At 49.3% G+C, this 16,093-nt stretch overlaps 6 protein-coding genes and 1 non-coding gene across 7 annotated transcripts; 4 read left to right on the forward strand and 3 right to left on the reverse strand.

Annotated features, from left to right (window-relative positions):
* The first annotated feature begins 639 nt into the window (after positions 1-639).
* Positions 640-2,742, forward strand: FOXG_09573 (uncharacterized protein). Its single transcript, XM_018388790.1, has 3 exons — positions 640-1,052; positions 1,103-1,546; positions 1,603-2,742. Exons 1-3 carry the CDS (start codon positions 737-739, stop codon positions 2,172-2,174), a joined length of 1,332 nt encoding a protein of 443 aa, XP_018246915.1. The 5' UTR covers positions 640-736; the 3' UTR covers positions 2,175-2,742.
* A 1,273-nt stretch (positions 2,743-4,015) lies between these two features.
* On the forward strand, positions 4,016-6,873 carry FOXG_09574 (uncharacterized protein; the record flags this gene model as incomplete). The annotated part of the gene is made up of 16 exons (XM_018388791.1): positions 4,016-4,261; positions 4,312-4,473; positions 4,523-4,630; positions 4,677-4,747; positions 4,798-4,908; positions 4,955-4,981; positions 5,033-5,075; positions 5,126-5,168; positions 5,222-5,326; positions 5,376-5,492; positions 5,542-5,947; positions 5,996-6,067; positions 6,115-6,161; positions 6,209-6,282; positions 6,338-6,468; positions 6,524-6,873. The coding sequence occupies 16 exons, from the start codon at positions 4,016-4,018 to the stop codon at positions 6,546-6,548; spliced, it is 1,788 nt and encodes a 595-aa protein (XP_018246916.1). The 3' UTR covers positions 6,549-6,873.
* A 227-nt stretch (positions 6,874-7,100) lies between these two features.
* FOXG_09575 (uncharacterized protein) lies at positions 7,101-9,283 on the forward strand. Its single transcript, XM_018388792.1, has 2 exons — positions 7,101-8,925; positions 8,977-9,283. The coding sequence occupies exons 1-2, from the start codon at positions 7,282-7,284 to the stop codon at positions 9,058-9,060; spliced, it is 1,728 nt and encodes a 575-aa protein (XP_018246917.1). The 5' UTR covers positions 7,101-7,281; the 3' UTR covers positions 9,061-9,283.
* A 260-nt stretch (positions 9,284-9,543) lies between these two features.
* FOXG_09576 (uncharacterized protein) lies at positions 9,544-11,166 on the reverse strand (the record flags this gene model as incomplete). Its single annotated transcript, XM_018388793.1, has 3 exons — positions 9,544-10,227; positions 10,279-10,890; positions 10,945-11,166. The coding sequence occupies 3 exons, from the start codon at positions 11,164-11,166 to the stop codon at positions 9,544-9,546; spliced, it is 1,518 nt and encodes a 505-aa protein (XP_018246918.1).
* A 606-nt stretch (positions 11,167-11,772) lies between these two features.
* On the reverse strand, positions 11,773-12,478 carry FOXG_09577 (uncharacterized protein; the record flags this gene model as incomplete). Its single annotated transcript, XM_018388794.1, has 4 exons — positions 11,773-11,946; positions 11,997-12,127; positions 12,181-12,316; positions 12,368-12,478. 4 exons carry the CDS (start codon positions 12,476-12,478, stop codon positions 11,773-11,775), a joined length of 552 nt encoding a protein of 183 aa, XP_018246919.1.
* Positions 12,479-14,059: 1,581 nt separating this feature from the next.
* FOXG_20081 lies at positions 14,060-14,151 on the reverse strand. Its single transcript has one exon. It is a non-coding gene; the product is annotated as a tRNA-Phe (tRNA).
* Positions 14,152-14,562: 411 nt separating this feature from the next.
* On the forward strand, positions 14,563-15,910 carry FOXG_09578 (uncharacterized protein). The gene has a single exon (XM_018388795.1). It carries the CDS (start codon positions 14,930-14,932, stop codon positions 15,614-15,616), a length of 687 nt encoding a protein of 228 aa, XP_018246920.1. The 5' UTR covers positions 14,563-14,929; the 3' UTR covers positions 15,617-15,910.
* The last annotated feature ends 183 nt before the right edge of the window (positions 15,911-16,093 follow it).

Raw genomic sequence — 16,093 nt, forward strand, 5'->3', positions numbered from 1 at the left:
CCCGTCACCCGTCAGCGGGTTCGGGGGCAATCTATTGTCGAACTTTTTCCACCGACCAGAATTCTCTCGCGCATCACTACATCTGCCGACGCAGTCCACAATCTCCAGTAACCAAGTTGTAGCTCGTAGTCGACTGTCGCGGCGGCAGGGAAAAACCTCGGGAAGGAATCAGAGGCCGACGGTGCGGCTTGCCTTCAAAGGAGAAAAACCCATCGCAATCGGCGTCGTTGATCGGGAGGATGTCGCTACCGATGCCATGGGCATCGTCCTCCGATATCTAAGGCGTTCTGGTTCTGAGGTGCCGCCATTAGATCCGACAAAGGTGTTGTCAGAGAAGGCGAACTCTCCAAAATTCCTTCTCTGAAAACTGCTGTTAGGGAGCCGATAGCATCCCCGCAGTTTTGTGTGGTCGCGTGGCCTGCAGAAAATCCCGCTCCTAACACGGCACTAACAGTGCGTGCCAAGAAAGAATTTTTACAGGGGAGAGTTGAATGTTAGAAACGCAGCGAAAGATCAGGAACTGCAGGGTAGACGAGACTTCAAAATGGCCAAATCAGAACGCAGGATCCGATGAGTCAGCTGCAACACGTACTGTTCTGACATCATCATCACGCTCAAACAGGGTCAACCGATTGATCTGAAACTTGGAAGTTGGAAGTGGACAAGAATATATCAGGTTATTCACGTCCTCTAACCTCTCATATTCTGCAAATTCTTATATTAAATAATTACCAATATGAACATCAACATTCCAAATCTCATCAAATCCGCCGTCCCCGAGGCTGAGGGGCGCAACGTCCAGATCATCTCAGACAACAGGACCAATCACAGGGACCAAAACTTTCTCTCGGGCGATTTCCCGCGCAATCCTCCAAAACTTTACATAACCGGCGAAAATGACGATTTTGATGAGGTCACTCTGGCTGAATGGAGGGATGAGGGTTTTGATGTTGAGTATATCTCGATGGAGAGCTGCGGTGATGGGTATCTGAAGAAGATCAAGTCGTTGAGCAGGGAGAACTTGGGTCCTTGTGAGAAGTTTGGAATTGTCGGTAGGTAAACATGTCACTGAGATTGTTGGAAGAGTGCTAACGAAAGGTAGCATACGATGACGCAGCAGCTATTTGTCTCGAGCACTTTCACATTCTCGACAACAACCCCGAATTCAAGCTCGGCCTTCTCATTGCCTACTACCCAACTCGCATCCCAGACACCAACGGAAGATTTCCCAGCAGCATCAGCGCCCTTGTGCATCTAGCAGCAGGCGAAGAAGTTGGTGTCGTCAAGCAATCTCAAATGGTTGGCATCCAAGGCAAGAAACGCGTGAGACGCACCAGAATTCAGAGTGGTATGGGCACTGGCGGGAAACTCGACCTCGCGTACCCCAGTTATACATATGAAGCTGAGCCTGGCTTCGCTGAGCATGATCTGGATGAGTACGATGGTGTTTCGGCGGAGCTGGCCTGGAGTCGAAGCTTGGCTGCGGCCAGGAAGGTGTTTGGTATCAACCCCGATCTAGAGCTTGTTCTAGAGCATAATTTGCAGAGTAAGTCTCGGTCACTTCGCGATTGGTGGCCTTTGAACAAAACTGACTTTCAACAGGCAAATTCTTCTCGAAGAACCTCGGTCAAGCATTGTCAACTTTCACCACGCACAAGACCCCTCATGTCACTTACATGCCGACTCTAACAGGTGCAACTGGCGCAGCTGAACTGAAGCGCTTCTATTCCGAGTCGTTCACAACTCCACCGTCACTAAAGATCACACTCTTATCGCGCAGCATCGGAGTAGATCGCGTTGTCGACGAAATGCATGTCCAGTTCAAACATACTGAGCCAGTCCAATGGATGCTGCCGGGCGTACCACCTACCAACAAGAAGATCGAGATACTTATGGTGAGCATCGTCGCAATCAGAGGAGGAAGACTGTATCAGGAACATGTGTACTGGGATCAAGCTAGCGTGTTAGTCCAAGTAGGACTTCTCGATCCCAAACTGCTACCGCAGTCGGCGAAAGATCTTGGTGTTGAGAAGCTTCCTGTAGTAGGGCGACAAGCGGCGAGGAGAGTGAGGAAGAATAGGGATGCAAGCGATGACGAAGGAGAGGCTGATAATGAACTAATTCCGGGGTGGAATAAGCAGGAGGGAGAGAGCAGCAAGAATGACCAAAAGTAGTGTGTAGATTATGACCATGCATCAAGTCTTTAATAACCATCCGAAAGAATAGTCCATGGGTCTGGGTCGTCTATGATACGGTACTGTGTGATAAAGTCATCACTGGGCTTTGTCCAGTCCAGCCTATCTTTCTTTCTCTGCACCAGGGATTGCCCATTATCCCTCCTACTTCTGGAGCCATCCCAGGCGAAGGGACCCTAGTGCGCAAATTTGCCATTGTTAAATTCGGTTCCTCGCTTGTTGATATCTTTGGCCTACTCCATATAGTTGAACCCCTCAAGATTAAGGTTCTCTTTGCCCTATTCTTCTGATACATTGGTGCCGCTGATAACGTTGCAAAGTTGCGTTTGATTGCGAGTATCCTAGCAACTATGAATAAAAACGCTGAGCTTAGGATAAAGTAACCCTCTGAGGCTACGTGTAATGTTTGAAGGCTCGCAAGCTATGTGAACATCCAGCGAAGGAACCAGGATGAAGTAGAAGTTGGTGCCTTTGGCTTTGAAATGATGATAGGTATGTATAAGGGATGTGCTTGGATAGGGTCAAGAATCCACTAAAGAGAAGCAGGACGAATGTGGTCCTGACTGTAACAGCTGTGTAGCTTTGGCGACGAGTTCTGTAAGGTCAGAGATTTCCCAGTCCTGATGAATTGACACGAAGGAGTCAGCAGTGCTATTGGCCGGCCATGTAAAGTGGATGACACATACCGGGCGTACCCTCGCGGCGCCATAGAAGATAAGTGCAGGTATCCCCACAAGGCAACATGGAATATCAGATGCCTCAAGAATTCGAGTAACCGCAAGAGTGTCGTCAGTACCACGACCACCATTGGAATCTCTCTTTTCATACTGTGACTCTGATGGAGCCTTGAAAGAGGGGGGTTAGTATAATTTTACCACTAGTTGGAAACATGATCTCGTTCCAGCCATAACCCGAGATTTGAATTGTTGTAGTAACGCACTAGTCAAAGGTTGACACAGCGTCTCATAGCTGATCAAGAAAGTCAGATCCGTGATATCTGGCGGTCAACTCGGGCAGAATCTTATCAGACAAGCTCACAAATGGCTACTGTCAATGGATCCAGTTTTGTTAAGCAGGTGAGCCTCCCAGCGGTAAAGAATAGATCTGTCACTGCAATAGGTCGTTGAGTCGGCCGAATCCAACCCCTGATGGTACTGTAGTCACACCTTAAAAAGTTGGCCGATGGTGATTCTAGGGCCATGTCTCATCGGCTTAGAATGCCGTTCCGTTGGCTTACGCTGGAAGAGCAACATGGGCAAACGACATCCGAATATTTTCATAGAATCTTTAAGAAATTGAGCAACTAGCAGTCTCATTGTTTATTTGCTATACATAATGATGTTTAAACACAAAGATGTTATATATAAACTTGTTTCTAAGCTTAAGCCAAGTCTCTTGCCCCATAGTTGTCGTGATGACTTTTTCAAAACGATCACGACATTGGATCCGCATATTGCCAATCGATGTCGCAAGCAACAAAGTCAATGGCGATGGACCCTGATGTAACGATTCTTTAAAATTCCTGCATTTCCTCGGAAGATCGACCAATTTTCGTCGGAAGCATGTCTCCTGTTGACTAGTATAGGTAGTTTTTGCATTGATATTACTCGCATAGAACCACTTGGTTATCGAAGCGATGGTGCACGTTGATCTCGCAATGGCCGACCCCCAATTTATTATTTGGGGCTTATATCTGGCAGGGTTGCTTTGCGCATTGGCAGTTGTTTAAGTAGCAGTGATGTGACCATATCTTTTGCGATTTGTAGTGTTTGTGCGTGCTGCATCATCCAAAGACTTGTTCAAGTTGGAAAGACTGCACTATGTCGCCTCATCAGCCTACCGTCGTCCCTTCGTCGGGAGTATCAGACTCTCCATCCGACACTGGAAGTTTGAAGGGCAAAAACAAGGCTGAAAACGATGGATATCCCAGCGACTCAGTGCCTCCAACCGCACCAGCCCTGGCTGCTCAGCAGGGGCAGCGTATGGAAGCGGCAATGGGAGATGCGATCCTACGATTTCTGCGAATAAGAAAACCTAGAAGGAATGACATCTATGATCTCGATGCGGTACGGACGAGTGACAATTTTTATGGAGAGGGTTACTGACTTGAAGAAAGGTCGCGACGCAGCCTAGTATCTGGGACTCACCCGACATCGAGCGATACAAAGAATTGTATATCCACCCGCAGTGGGAGAACTGGTCAGCCTTTGATCCCAACTTCCGTTGGACGTGGCGTGAAGAGAATGCTGTTCGCCACAAAGTTGACTGGAAGATCATGGTGGGAGCAAAACCAGTTTTGAAGTGGTATCGGAGACTAACCTTTGTAGGTTTGGATGTGTATCATGTTTGCAGCGTTGAACATTGATAGGAATAATATCCAAAACGCTGTATCGGATAACATGCTTGATGATTTGGGCATTACACACGCCGACTACGTGAGTTCCTTTCAACAGATGGGAGACGCAACGCTGACGGTGGCAGAATATTGGACAAACCATTTCTCGAGTTGGCTTCCTTGTTGCTGAGTTACCTTCACAGCTGATCTCGAAGCGGTAAGTTTGTCAAATACTCTTGCTAGTCGTGTTGCTAAATTTGTAACCAGAATTGGACCCGATATGTGGATTCCTATCCAGCTTTGTATCTTCAGCCTGATATCCGCGATGCAGTTCTTCCTGAAGGGCCGCGCATCATTTCTTGCTACACGATACTTGATGTAAGTTTCCTGAAGCTCTAATGGTGACAAACTGCTCACTACTCAGTGCTACATTCCAAGGAGGCTTCATTCCGTAAGTGCATATCTCTGACCTGAGCTTCTGCATCAGACTAACGGGTCGTAGGGACACTATCTTGTATCTTAGTTACTGGTATACTGGCACAAGGGTATGTTGACTCGTCTGGAGACACGCACGCGATACTAAAAGTCTTTCCAGCTCCCAATCCGACTAGCGTGGTTTTGGATGTCTTCGCAACTTGGTAGGTGACTAGATCCATACTGTCTTTGGAATCCACTGGCTGACATTGTATAGTCGATATTGGAGTTGGTTTCGCTGCCGTCGGTATGCTCTCCATGCGTGGAATGCTTGGATATGAAGGTTGGAGATGGCTCTTCCTCATCGAAGGAGCGTTCACCTGTACGTTGAGATCCCGTCCATGAGAATCGCTATGCTAACGGAATCGCAGTCCTGATCGGCGTTGCATCCTTCTTCCTGATGCCTCAATCACCAGCTAGAACGAAGAGTTGGTGGAACCCAAAGGGATACTTCACCGAGCATGAACAGAAGATCATTGTCAATTCTGGTGAGCCGCTCCTTGACCTGCGTCAACATTTAATGCTGATGATGCGCAGTTATCCGTGACGACCCACAGAAGGGGGGCATGTACAATCGACAAGGTCTATCCGTCCGTCAAATCTGGGAATGCACCAAAGACTACGATATGTGGCCGCTTTACGCCCTCGGTCTTCTCTTCGGTCTGCCAAAGTACCCTGTCAACCAATACCTCACTTTATCCTTCCGTGGACTGGGCTTCAACGTCATCGAGACCAACCTTCTGTCCATTCCATATATCGTCGGATCCTGCATCACAATGCTTGCCATCACAGCGTTCAGTGAGCTCGTTAACAACCGAAGTTTCGTATCAATGGCGGAGGATGCTTGGTTGCTCCCATGCTTCGTGGCACTGATTGCGTTGCCTGACCCGATCGGCCCTTGGGCCTATTTTGCCATCTCGACCGTGCTCCTGTCTTTTCCATAGTGAGTATCCTTTCCACCGACAGCAAAAGGCTTGCTAACAGCACCCAGTACTCATCCCATCCAAGTCGCATGGACGAGCAGGAATGCGGGGTCCGTGCAGAACAGAACAGTTTCAGCATCGTAAGGTTTCTCACTTCCCTACTAATTATTGTTCTGACAATGTATAGACTCTACAATATGTGGGTTCAAGTCAGTGGAATGATCGGAGCAAACAGTAAGTTCACATGGCACCGTGTGAGCTGAGTCACTGACATGTCGTAGTCTATCAGCCAAGCGACTCGCCACGATACTTCAAAGCCAATACAGGTCTACTCGTCATTTGTGTATGGATGTGTGTAAGTATCGATCATCGCCTTTGTAAATTATGAAGCCAGACTCACACCTTCACAGCTCGTTCAATATCCCGGGACATTCTTTTATTACAGGTGGAGGAACAACCAGAAGGCCAAGAAATGGGACGCCATGACCCCAGAGGAGCAGCATATTTACAGGACTACCACAACCGATAAGGGCAACAAGCGGTGAGTTTCCGTTCGGCAGCGGCGAAAATGTTATAACTTGCTGATTTACATGCAGACTCGACTTTCGTTTCGCGACTTAGTCTTGGCAGTCGAGGCAGAAGGTCTTAGGTGAATGAGGACGCGTAGATGGCTCCCAAGTCGCGGTGACAGCCCATATCTAGAAGGATGAGCGATTGACAAGAGTGAGATTGCTTGTATTACATGTCACTGGCCTTCAATTAATCCTTGATCAAGCCTGAGTCAGCGTGGTACACACTTATCAATTCATTACCACTTTGAGCCGTGAACCTTCTTGTCCAACCACTCAGAACCAAATCCTTCAGATTGACTTTCCTACCATGTTACATCAATTGAAAACACCGAAACTCAAACATTCACCGAATCACCAAAGCCTCACTTCCATCTCGCAAACCTAACCCTCCTCACTCAACCTCCCCCACCTTTTTCGGATCAGGGAACCCGCCGCCGTTTCCAAGCTATCTCTCAATCCGTCCACCAGATCGTGCCTCGGCTTTTTTTCTCGACTGCTCGATCGTCGCAAGCGAGCCGAGGGTCGAAACGCGGGGTTGCAGTGCCAAAAGGAGGAAAGATTGGTTGCTACCCCACACGGGTTTGCCATGGGAATTCACCGTTTGGTGGTCGAAATGGCTTGGTCTACCCCGGATTTGCTGTTCAGCTTGATGCAGGCTGGGGAAATGTGTTAAATAGCTCGTAATCGATCTGTAATTCTCCTCTTTACATGCCTGATCTCCCTTGAATGACTGTGAAATCTGTTTGCTCCGTTCTCAAGTTTGTCTGATATCTCTATTCAATATGGCTCTTCATTCACGATGGTCTAAACCCATTCCAAAATGCTCCCTGCAGCAATGGGTCTTTGGTTCAGCCTGCGGGCCCATGGAAGAGGGCGATAAGCCCATCCTCATCGACGCAGACCGTCCAGACACGCACTTCCTCACAAAGGAGCAATTCCGACTTCTCTCCAAACAAGTTGCCCTCGGTCTCACGAAAGCCGGTCTGCAGCCAGGAAACAGAGTGCTTATGTTTTCCTCCAACAACATCTACTTCCCATGCGTCTTTCTCGGTATTTTGATGAGCGGTGCTATGTTCACCGGCGCCAATCCCGCCTTCACACCACGAGAGCTTGCGTATCAACTCAAAAACTCTGAGAGCACGCATATGTTTGTTGTTGCAAACCAACTACCTACCGCTTTAGAGGCTGCTGAGACGGTCGGCCTTCCAAAGGAGAACATCTTTGTTATCGATCCGTCTGTGCTCCCGCCTGTTGGAACAACACCGATTGCACCCTCGATTACGAAAGATGGTCTTCGCATGTGGACTGATCTTGTAGCCGATAACCAAGCACAAGCTAAGAACTGGAAATGGACCGAACCCGCAGACCCAGAGACAGCGGGCTGCTGCCTCAACTACAGCAGCGGCACGACCGGTGTTCCTAAAGGCGTCGAGATTAGTCACACCTCATACGTTGCCAACGGCTTAGGTGTTGTCCTCATTTCAGACCTAGAGCCTGATCCCGAGCTCCAAAAGCGCACCAAGGGCCTCGCCTTTCTCCCCATGTACCATGCATACGCGCAAACATACTTCATCTCCATCTATCCCCATCTAAACATCCCTGCATATGTTATGCCGGCCTTTGACTTTGAGAAGATGCTACAGCACATTCAGCGCTTCCGCATCACAAGCCTTCTCTGCGTCCCTCCCATTCTGGTGTACCTATCAAAGCACCCGCTCGTCAAGAAGTATGACATCAGCAGTGTCGAGCGCGTCGGATCTGGCGCTGCACCTTTGAGTAAAGAAGTTGCCACGAGTGTTGAGAGACTGTGGGCTAATGGAAGCGTCAACGTGAAACAAGGTTGGGGTATGACAGAGGTTACCTGCACCAGTATGACTTGGGACCCCCGGGTTGTGTGCGATCCTTCTGCGGTGGGAGAATTAGCGCCGAACTATTCGGCAAGGCTCATGCATTTGGACGGAAAGACGCCAGTGACGAAGCCCGGTGAGCGAGGTGAGCTTTGGGTCACGGGACCTACGTTGATGAAGGGATATTGGAAGAACCCCAGTGCTACAGCTTCGACGATTCATGTTGATGAGAATGGTACGAGGTGGCTGAAGACAGGCGACATCGCATTCGTCGAGTCCTTCCAACCCGGAGCTATCTTCCATATCGTTGATCGAATCAAGGAGTTGATCAAAGTCAAGGGCAATCAAGTGGCACCAGCAGAACTGGAAGCCGTGCTCTTAGATCATCCCGAGATTGCAGACGCTGCAGTCGTTGGTGTACCATATGAGGGCGATGAGGTCCCTCGCGCATACCTCGTCAAGGTCGCTGGATCACAAATCACCGAGCAGCAGATCATTGATTGGATGGAGGCTAGAGTTGCCAAGTATAAGCGGCTCAAGGGCGGTGTGTCTTTCGTGGATATGATTCCCAAGAACCCGGTAAGTGATACCTACGAGCTTTGTGCCATGTCACTAACTTTGTGCCTTTAGTCCGGGAAGATCTTGAGACGGGAGCTGAGGGAGAAGGCGAAGGAGGAGTTGGATCCTAACAGAGCACCCTCATCACGGCTCTAAACAGAAATCATGTCTTGGCTCCAGTGAGTTGCGGAATAGAAATGAATGGATCAAGACAGAAGTTGGCGAAGCATGAGAGCATTGTACCGTATTAGCGTAAATATATTCGTATTGTATGGTACTTGTACAGGAGCATACCAGCTACTCACTGCTAAAACTATCATTGTGGTCGAAAGTAATTCGGGCAGGTACTATTATGCCAACCTTGGCCTTGCATCCTGACTAACAAACATTCCTCCCTCTGAAATCTCGTCCGCTATTGCGATGCGGACAAAAAGCTCAATCATACCAAAACCAGAGATGACGAGACCAATGCTCCAGGCCAATGCCATTGATGCGAAACTGAACATATCCTTGCCAACAAACGATACAACATGAGTCTTGTGAAGACTATAATCCCAGCGGTATCCCATTCCTTACCCCTTGACACGATATCGAGTTTCGCTCATCACTGGTGAGAAATGGCGCCTGGTAACTCAAAACTCAGGCCATGGGTACATCTGCCTGCTGGCCATCCACCTGGGCGAGCTGTCCATGCTGTTCAATCACCGCACGAAGTTCTTGGAGCGACGAACCCTTCTCCTGGAGTAACTTGTCAAGAGTTGCAATGGCCGAAGGACTAGTTCTGACCAAAAGTTGAAGAAACTCGGTGTACGTGACATACACGCTGAGTCTCTCAGCATTTGTCTTTTTCTCCTCGAGCTGGGGCGTCTCCTTGTTCATAAACTCCAGAGCAGGGCGCGCAGCCTCTTCTGTCTGATGGCATGTCAACTGAGCCGCACCAAGTTCCGCCTCAGCTTCCTCGAGAGCGCTGACTTTGGCGGCCAACTGAGTCACCAAGTCTTGCTCCATGGCCTCGAACTTCTCAGCGGAGAATGCCATCCAGAGATCTTTCGAGTCGGCGAGACTTTTGAGGAGGGTATTGAGCTTCTCGTTATCCGCTCGAAGGTTTTCGACTTTCGCCTCGGCTTGGAGGGAATATTCTTGTGCGATTCGATAAGCCTCGAGGCTGGGTTGGTGGATCTCCAGCTCGTGGTTTATGTGGTGCTGTTGAAGTTCCACAAAGCCGAGGCGTTGCTCGTGTTGCTTGCGCAGGTCTTGCACATGCATCTCCAGGTGATGATGAAAAGCGTCAGTCGCCTGGATCAGCGCAGAATGGTCGTCAGACTGTCATCCTATTAGCAAAGCCCTCATTGCAGGTACGGAGTGAGAGCTTACATTGTGCTGATCAGTCATCATGGGAGGTGGAGGAGCGTTCGGTTGAAGAGGCTGCAGAGATGATGCCGCCTCGTTGCAGACACGTTTGTTGGACGGGTTGGCGGACGTCGATGAGATAGAACGGTCTCGCTTATTGGTGAGCGGATAAGGCAATGGTGAGGGTGTTGCAGGAGCCTCTTCGGGTGAAGTGGACTCGGCCAGCGCGATGGTGTTTTCGTTGTGATTGGCGGCGACGATACTATCTGCGGTGGCTCCATGCTCAAGGGCGGCATCTGAGAGCTTTCGTGAATTGATGGAAGCCAAGATGCTTGTGAGACCTCCTCGACGAGAATGCTCGTAGGCCATAGTATCGTCATCGTCATCCGTCGCTCCAATCTCACGGTCATCCTCACGCTGAGCAGTAGGCTTTGAAGCACTTCGAGTGAGGTTTGCGCCCTTGGTTGCACCAAAGAACTCCCTGGCAGCCTTGATATCTCCCGCACGAAGTACCTTATGCTGACCACCGCGTGGTGGATTGGCTCTCTCATGTAGATGATCCTTGATGGCAGACGCGTCGCAAACCTTGATAGCTTCTTCGAGTAGGTTGGCCAAGTCTCCCAACAAATTGCGACTCTATTGCTTTGGTGGGAACTCGGCCAACCACTCCCATGGCTTCTGGCCGATGACGGCTTCAATGCGTCGAACGTAGCGTCGAACAGATTGGATTTCTTTGGGGTTGTGAGTGAAATTCGGCGGCATCACAATCTCCTCGAGGTCAGCGGCCGGGGTTGCGGCTGGAGTGGGAGATGGCTGGGCTGGCGAGGCTGCTGCCTCTTCAGCGCGAGCCATGACTGCGACGAGGTTGAGAAGTGAGGCAGGGTGCGTAGCAGTGAACAGGATGTCAGTCATGGGGATGAAGTGAAGAGTGAGGTGAAAGGAAGAGAGAAGAGCAGAACTCTCATATGAGCAGTAGCGCGCTTGTGCAACGCAAGCACGTGACTGCAGCCTCACTCTTCATGCTGTGTAACATCACAGCCTATATTTCATAGGCTGTGAGTCATTGAAATCATCAAGAAGTCTGTGCTTGCGTCGTGTTTATGAAAATGCCCAATCTCCTACAGTGCCAGCAAGTGGTTGTCATGGATACCACGATGTCCTTGAGGAAGGGCAAACGGAAACTATAAAATAAACATAAACAAACAAACGGGATGATCTGTTTAGGTTCTTAAGGTGTTTGAAGACTTTGAACTTGCGGAGGTGGTAGTTTGCTGGGTGCAAGGTCTCAAGTCTCATGCTACTTCAAGGACAAGCCCCATTATCGTGCATCCGGGCGCGTGGAATTTGAGTATATCCAAATCGCAAGAAGAAAACCATGTTTCAGAATAAATATCAATACTATTGTGCGTATGTACGTATAGATCCTTTCATCTTTCGCGTATCCAATCCGATGTGCGTTTCACAATATTTTGGACCATTTTAAGGCAAAGCATCGTTGCTTGGTGAAAATTGATCTTCCTACATAAGAGCAAACAAGAACATCATGGAAGCCCATACCATTCCAATAGCCGCGACTCCGGTGTTGAGAGAGTTGGCACCAGCAGTGGGGACAGGTGTAGAAGGAATAGACGCAGGTGTAGAAGGAATAGGCGCAGGTGCAGTTGGAGTGGCGACAGGAGGGGCAGTAGGAACCTACACAGGTCAGCTTCTCCATCAAGTCTTCTCAAAGTATCTGGACTTACGACAGGCGGGACGGGAACAACGGGTGCAACAGATGTTGATCCAGGAGCCTGAGACTCAGCCGTGGCGCTCGGAACGGCGGTGATAGTGACCCCAGCAGCCTGGCAGAGTCGAATGCTAGCAGCAATCGCAGCTATTGAGATCAGCGTATGCTCACGTTATGTCAACGAGAGTATCGAAACTCACCAGCGGCATCACTAGGGCTGCAGTTGGTGTTGACGCAGCTGACGTAGGATTCGGCGAACCCCGGAGCTTTGCAGACGCAACCAGGATCCTCAGAGCCGCATTTGCTATCTTGGATGGCCCTCAGGGCACAAGGTTGCTGTTTGAAGATGTCAGTTCAGCCTTGAGAGTAGTGGTATGGTTGGCTTACTGCGCACTGGGGAAGGACACTGCCGCCGCCTTGTCCTCCAGCCTGGGAAGATGACTGCGCCAAAACAGACGAGGAGAGAAGGGCAGTGGTGAAAAAGAAGAAGGACTTCATTTTGAAACTGGTTGTAAGTTTGTATTGACGTAGGCTGTGAGTGATACGAAGTCCCAGGTTGTCTAAAGAGTGATAATCAGCGATAAGTGATCAGTCTTTCGTGGATACTCGCCAAAGAACATGGGGGATATCAGCTTATATAGGTGACTACTTCTTGAGAAAGTCCAATAAAACACCAAGAACAGAAGGGCAATGGAGCTGGAATGAGCCACCACGCGAGCTCCGCCGTTTGGGTGGCTGGAAAGACTCCGGCACGCACGTGCAACTCACGTTTCTATTCGTCCAAAACTCTAGCTCAAGCTCAAGGTTCAATGGTTGCAGCGGCTCAAATCGAGGGTGCAAAGTCTGGAGATATCCAGGCCAATCGGGAGGACGAGAGGGCTGACCACCCAAAGGGACACCCGAACAACGGATACAGCCTCAAAGCAAGTTGACGAGCGACCGTGATCCGCTAGGTCAACAGCATGTTTTCTTGTTCATTTTTATGGCATCAGTAGCTACAGGGGGCTTGAAATTTGTTGAGCTCAAGGTGAGGTCAAGCAGGTCAATGTCTACAGCACAATGTGCAGCACTCATTCTGTGGTATTTCCATTGGTCAATTGCACCTCAATGGGTGCATCGTATTTTCCGACGCCTTGGCGTTATAGTTCAAGCCCAAGCGACATTGCCTTGGTACCTTGTCAGCTTGTCAGCCCTATAGTTCAAAGAGCTTTCAGCTGTCGATGAAGCTGACGCAGTGCTACCAAGAGCTCCTTCACTACACTTGTTACAAGGCATGCGCAGAGATACTAATCTCGGGGAGAGCGTTGGTGGCGATCGTCTCACTTTGTTTCTTCGGGACGTCCATTGGGAATTCTTTGTGCATCTGAGCTGAACTCAATTGACGCTTTGGGATCCAATGTCAGACAGGTCCATTCATCATGACTTCATCGTCAGAGGGGTAAGCATCGATCGGCAGGGCGAGCTGCGGGTGGCTTGTCGAGCTTCGGTTTGGCTTCGGCTACATCGATTGGCGCGTTCTCCGGCGGTTTGGCTTGTTCCATGCATGTCCTCAACCTGGCAAGTCCATTCACACGACCGTGGTCATTGATGTGAGGTGTCCTTCCGTCACAGCTTACCTACACGTAACAGTAACAACCACGGGATACGTCACTGTATTTATATTCCTGTGCTGGGTCGTTTAGAGAAAAGGCCCCGAAGAACTTTATATCGGGGCGTTGGTGCTAGCTAGGCTTCAGCTGAAACACACGTATTGGTTGCACTCGTGTCGATGCGTCTGTAATGTAATACGAGGTCTTCAATGACCGCTTTATAGCTCGTATTGAGCTGCAAGATGCTTAAGTTTAAAGTTACTCAACACGGATATTCCGGCACAATACTTCATCATTGCATGCAAGCTACATGAGGCTTAGGTGCTATCTCAATGATGGGCAAGAGTTGGTTATGCATGCATAATACACAGGCAAAGAAGGGCAGCTACCGCACCAAAAACGATGGTTTCTTCTTAAAATTCTTAAGGTCTTGACGAAAAAGATATTTATGTGTACCTAAAAAGAGGAAGGATGCAAAAATAGAGAAGACTGCGGTTTATGTGGATCGAACACATGACCTTCAGATTACGATTCCCGAAGTTTGACTTCAGTCTGACGCTCTCCCAACTGAGCTAAACCCGCCAATCAACTAGCGATGAAGAAATGTATCTCCGTTTCAACTTATGTTTCATGTATCAAAGCCACTCCTTTATCTCCCTGTTAAACGGGATGAGAAATTGTTCTTTGAAGACTCAAATGAGAAGCAGCCACTTATCACATTACGCTCATGGCCTCGCTTTGCAGGCTGCTATTACATCCCAATTTATTAACTGTCAGCTGGTCCGATAAGCGATGACGTTGTCAGCGCTCAAACGGCACCATAAGTTTGTTTGGCAATTGCGTTTCCTCGTAGATAGCGACAGAGCCTCATGTCCAATTTGTCGCCCCCAAGCGTAATCATTTGGCATGTCACCAGTGAATCGGGATCCCGCTCTTCTCACTTTTCAGACACTAAAAAACGGTGGTTCGGAAAATTGCTGCTTGGCAGAGGTCATAGCTCAATTGAAGGATTCGAGAAATCTCCCTTAATCTTCCTTCGCCGTGTTAACATTCACTGTTTCAAGCCAACAGAAGCAACGCGTCTGGTGCGCTGTTTCTTTTATATGGCCAAGGCTTCCTTCCACTGAATCAGCTGCTGCAATGACACCACGGTGATGCCTATGACACTGTTGCACAAGGCTGAGCAAGACAAGCACGATCCTTCGCGTTTCATGGACGACAGCGGGTCGCCATGATTGGCACTCCAAGCATCTAATTTAACTCCCCCCCGGCCAACCGAGGAGAATTCACGGATATAAACAACACCTTGTCGGCCCTTCACTCTTCATTCCCAGAGATACAAGACAATTCCATTTCGACCATGGCATTCACCAAAGTCGCGTTGCTCTCTCTTCTTTCGCTGGTCGCCGCCAGGGACGCGCTCCAAAGGCCCGCCGAAAGCCCTGTTCTCGGCGAAATCACCCCACAGGGCTGTTTCGATTCCCTCCCCAGCCAAGTCGATGGTCGATCCAACACCTTCAACTCCGTCGGGTCATGTGCCGACTACTGCCAGAAACAGAAGAAGACTGTAGCCATACTCAAGGATGTGGAGTGCATTTGCGCCGATATCTACCCGGCCAAGTCTGCCTTGGTAGACGACGACAAGTGCGACACGCCTTGCCCTGGATACTCCAATGATGCCTGTGGTGGAGAAGATGCCTACAGTGTTTTCAACCTTGGTGTGAACTTGTTGCCTGGCAATGAGGGTGATAAGAGATCGTCAGGTTCAACTGCTGAATTGACGGGTTCGACCAAAACCGCTGTTGTGACGACTGCGACTGAAGTCTCTACCACCAACGCTGAGACGACTTCTGCGCCTACGACTGAGGCCGAAGAGACAACATCCGCTACCAAGCCCGACAAGGCTTCCGCTACCGAAGCGACAACGAGCGGCAGCACCGCCGCGTCAACACCCAGCGCATCTGCATCATCTGTCCCCGACAACGCGTCGCGCAGACTCAATAACCCCATCGGCAACTTGATTGCACTTCTACGACACCTGCTATAATGTTGGAAGGGTTCATAAATGGTGGCATTGAGGGTTGATGCATTCGTTGAGCGACGCGCCAGATCAGATGTAGCACAATGCCCCAGATCATAGAGGATCATGTCGATACACACATGGTAGACTTGAGCTCACGCATGAATTGATCATAAAAATTTGAGCTAATAAAACCTTTGAGGATAGAGTTCTCCTTTACAGGATACCGATTGTCTACTCCAGTGCATCCAGTCATGACTATCCGTGCCTGAACAGTACCGCTTAAATCTCTTCACCCAAACAGCAATATCCTTACGATAGTATTCTTCTTTCAGATCCCCGACCACTTTGTTGTTTATGTCAGGCCTTGATAATGTGCTGCTGGTCAGAATGCGCCTGGGATTGACTGTGCTGTTGGAAAGAAAGTGAAACGGGCCGCTATAATTTAGGGGATGTCCGCTGTTTCCCAGCGCGATCCACCCTGTTCAACAACCACGAACAATC

Source organism: Fusarium oxysporum, chromosome 11 (assembly GCF_000149955.1).
Source record: "Fusarium oxysporum f. sp. lycopersici 4287 chromosome 11, whole genome shotgun sequence".
In the NCBI taxonomy this organism is placed as follows: Eukaryota; Fungi; Ascomycota; class Sordariomycetes; order Hypocreales; family Nectriaceae; genus Fusarium; species Fusarium oxysporum.

What these genes read in the sequence shown, in the direction of transcription:
- FOXG_09573 (XM_018388790.1), top strand. Translation starts at nt 737, where the DNA reads ATGAACATCAACATTCCAAATCTCATCAAATCCGCCGTCCCCGAGGCT. An exon ending in TGAGAAGTTTGGAATTGTCG is followed by an intron (nt 1,053 to 1,102) that starts GTAGGTAAACAT and finishes AACGAAAGGTAG; the next exon opens with CATACGATGACGCAGCAGCT. An exon ending in TCTAGAGCATAATTTGCAGA is followed by an intron (nt 1,547 to 1,602) that starts GTAAGTCTCGGT and finishes GACTTTCAACAG; the next exon opens with GCAAATTCTTCTCGAAGAAC.
- FOXG_09575 (XM_018388792.1), top strand. Translation starts at nt 7,282, where the DNA reads ATGGCTCTTCATTCACGATGGTCTAAACCCATTCCAAAATGCTCCCTG. An exon ending in ATATGATTCCCAAGAACCCG is followed by an intron (nt 8,926 to 8,976) that starts GTAAGTGATACC and finishes TTGTGCCTTTAG; the next exon opens with TCCGGGAAGATCTTGAGACG.
- FOXG_09578 (XM_018388795.1), top strand. Translation starts at nt 14,930, where the DNA reads ATGGCATTCACCAAAGTCGCGTTGCTCTCTCTTCTTTCGCTGGTCGCC.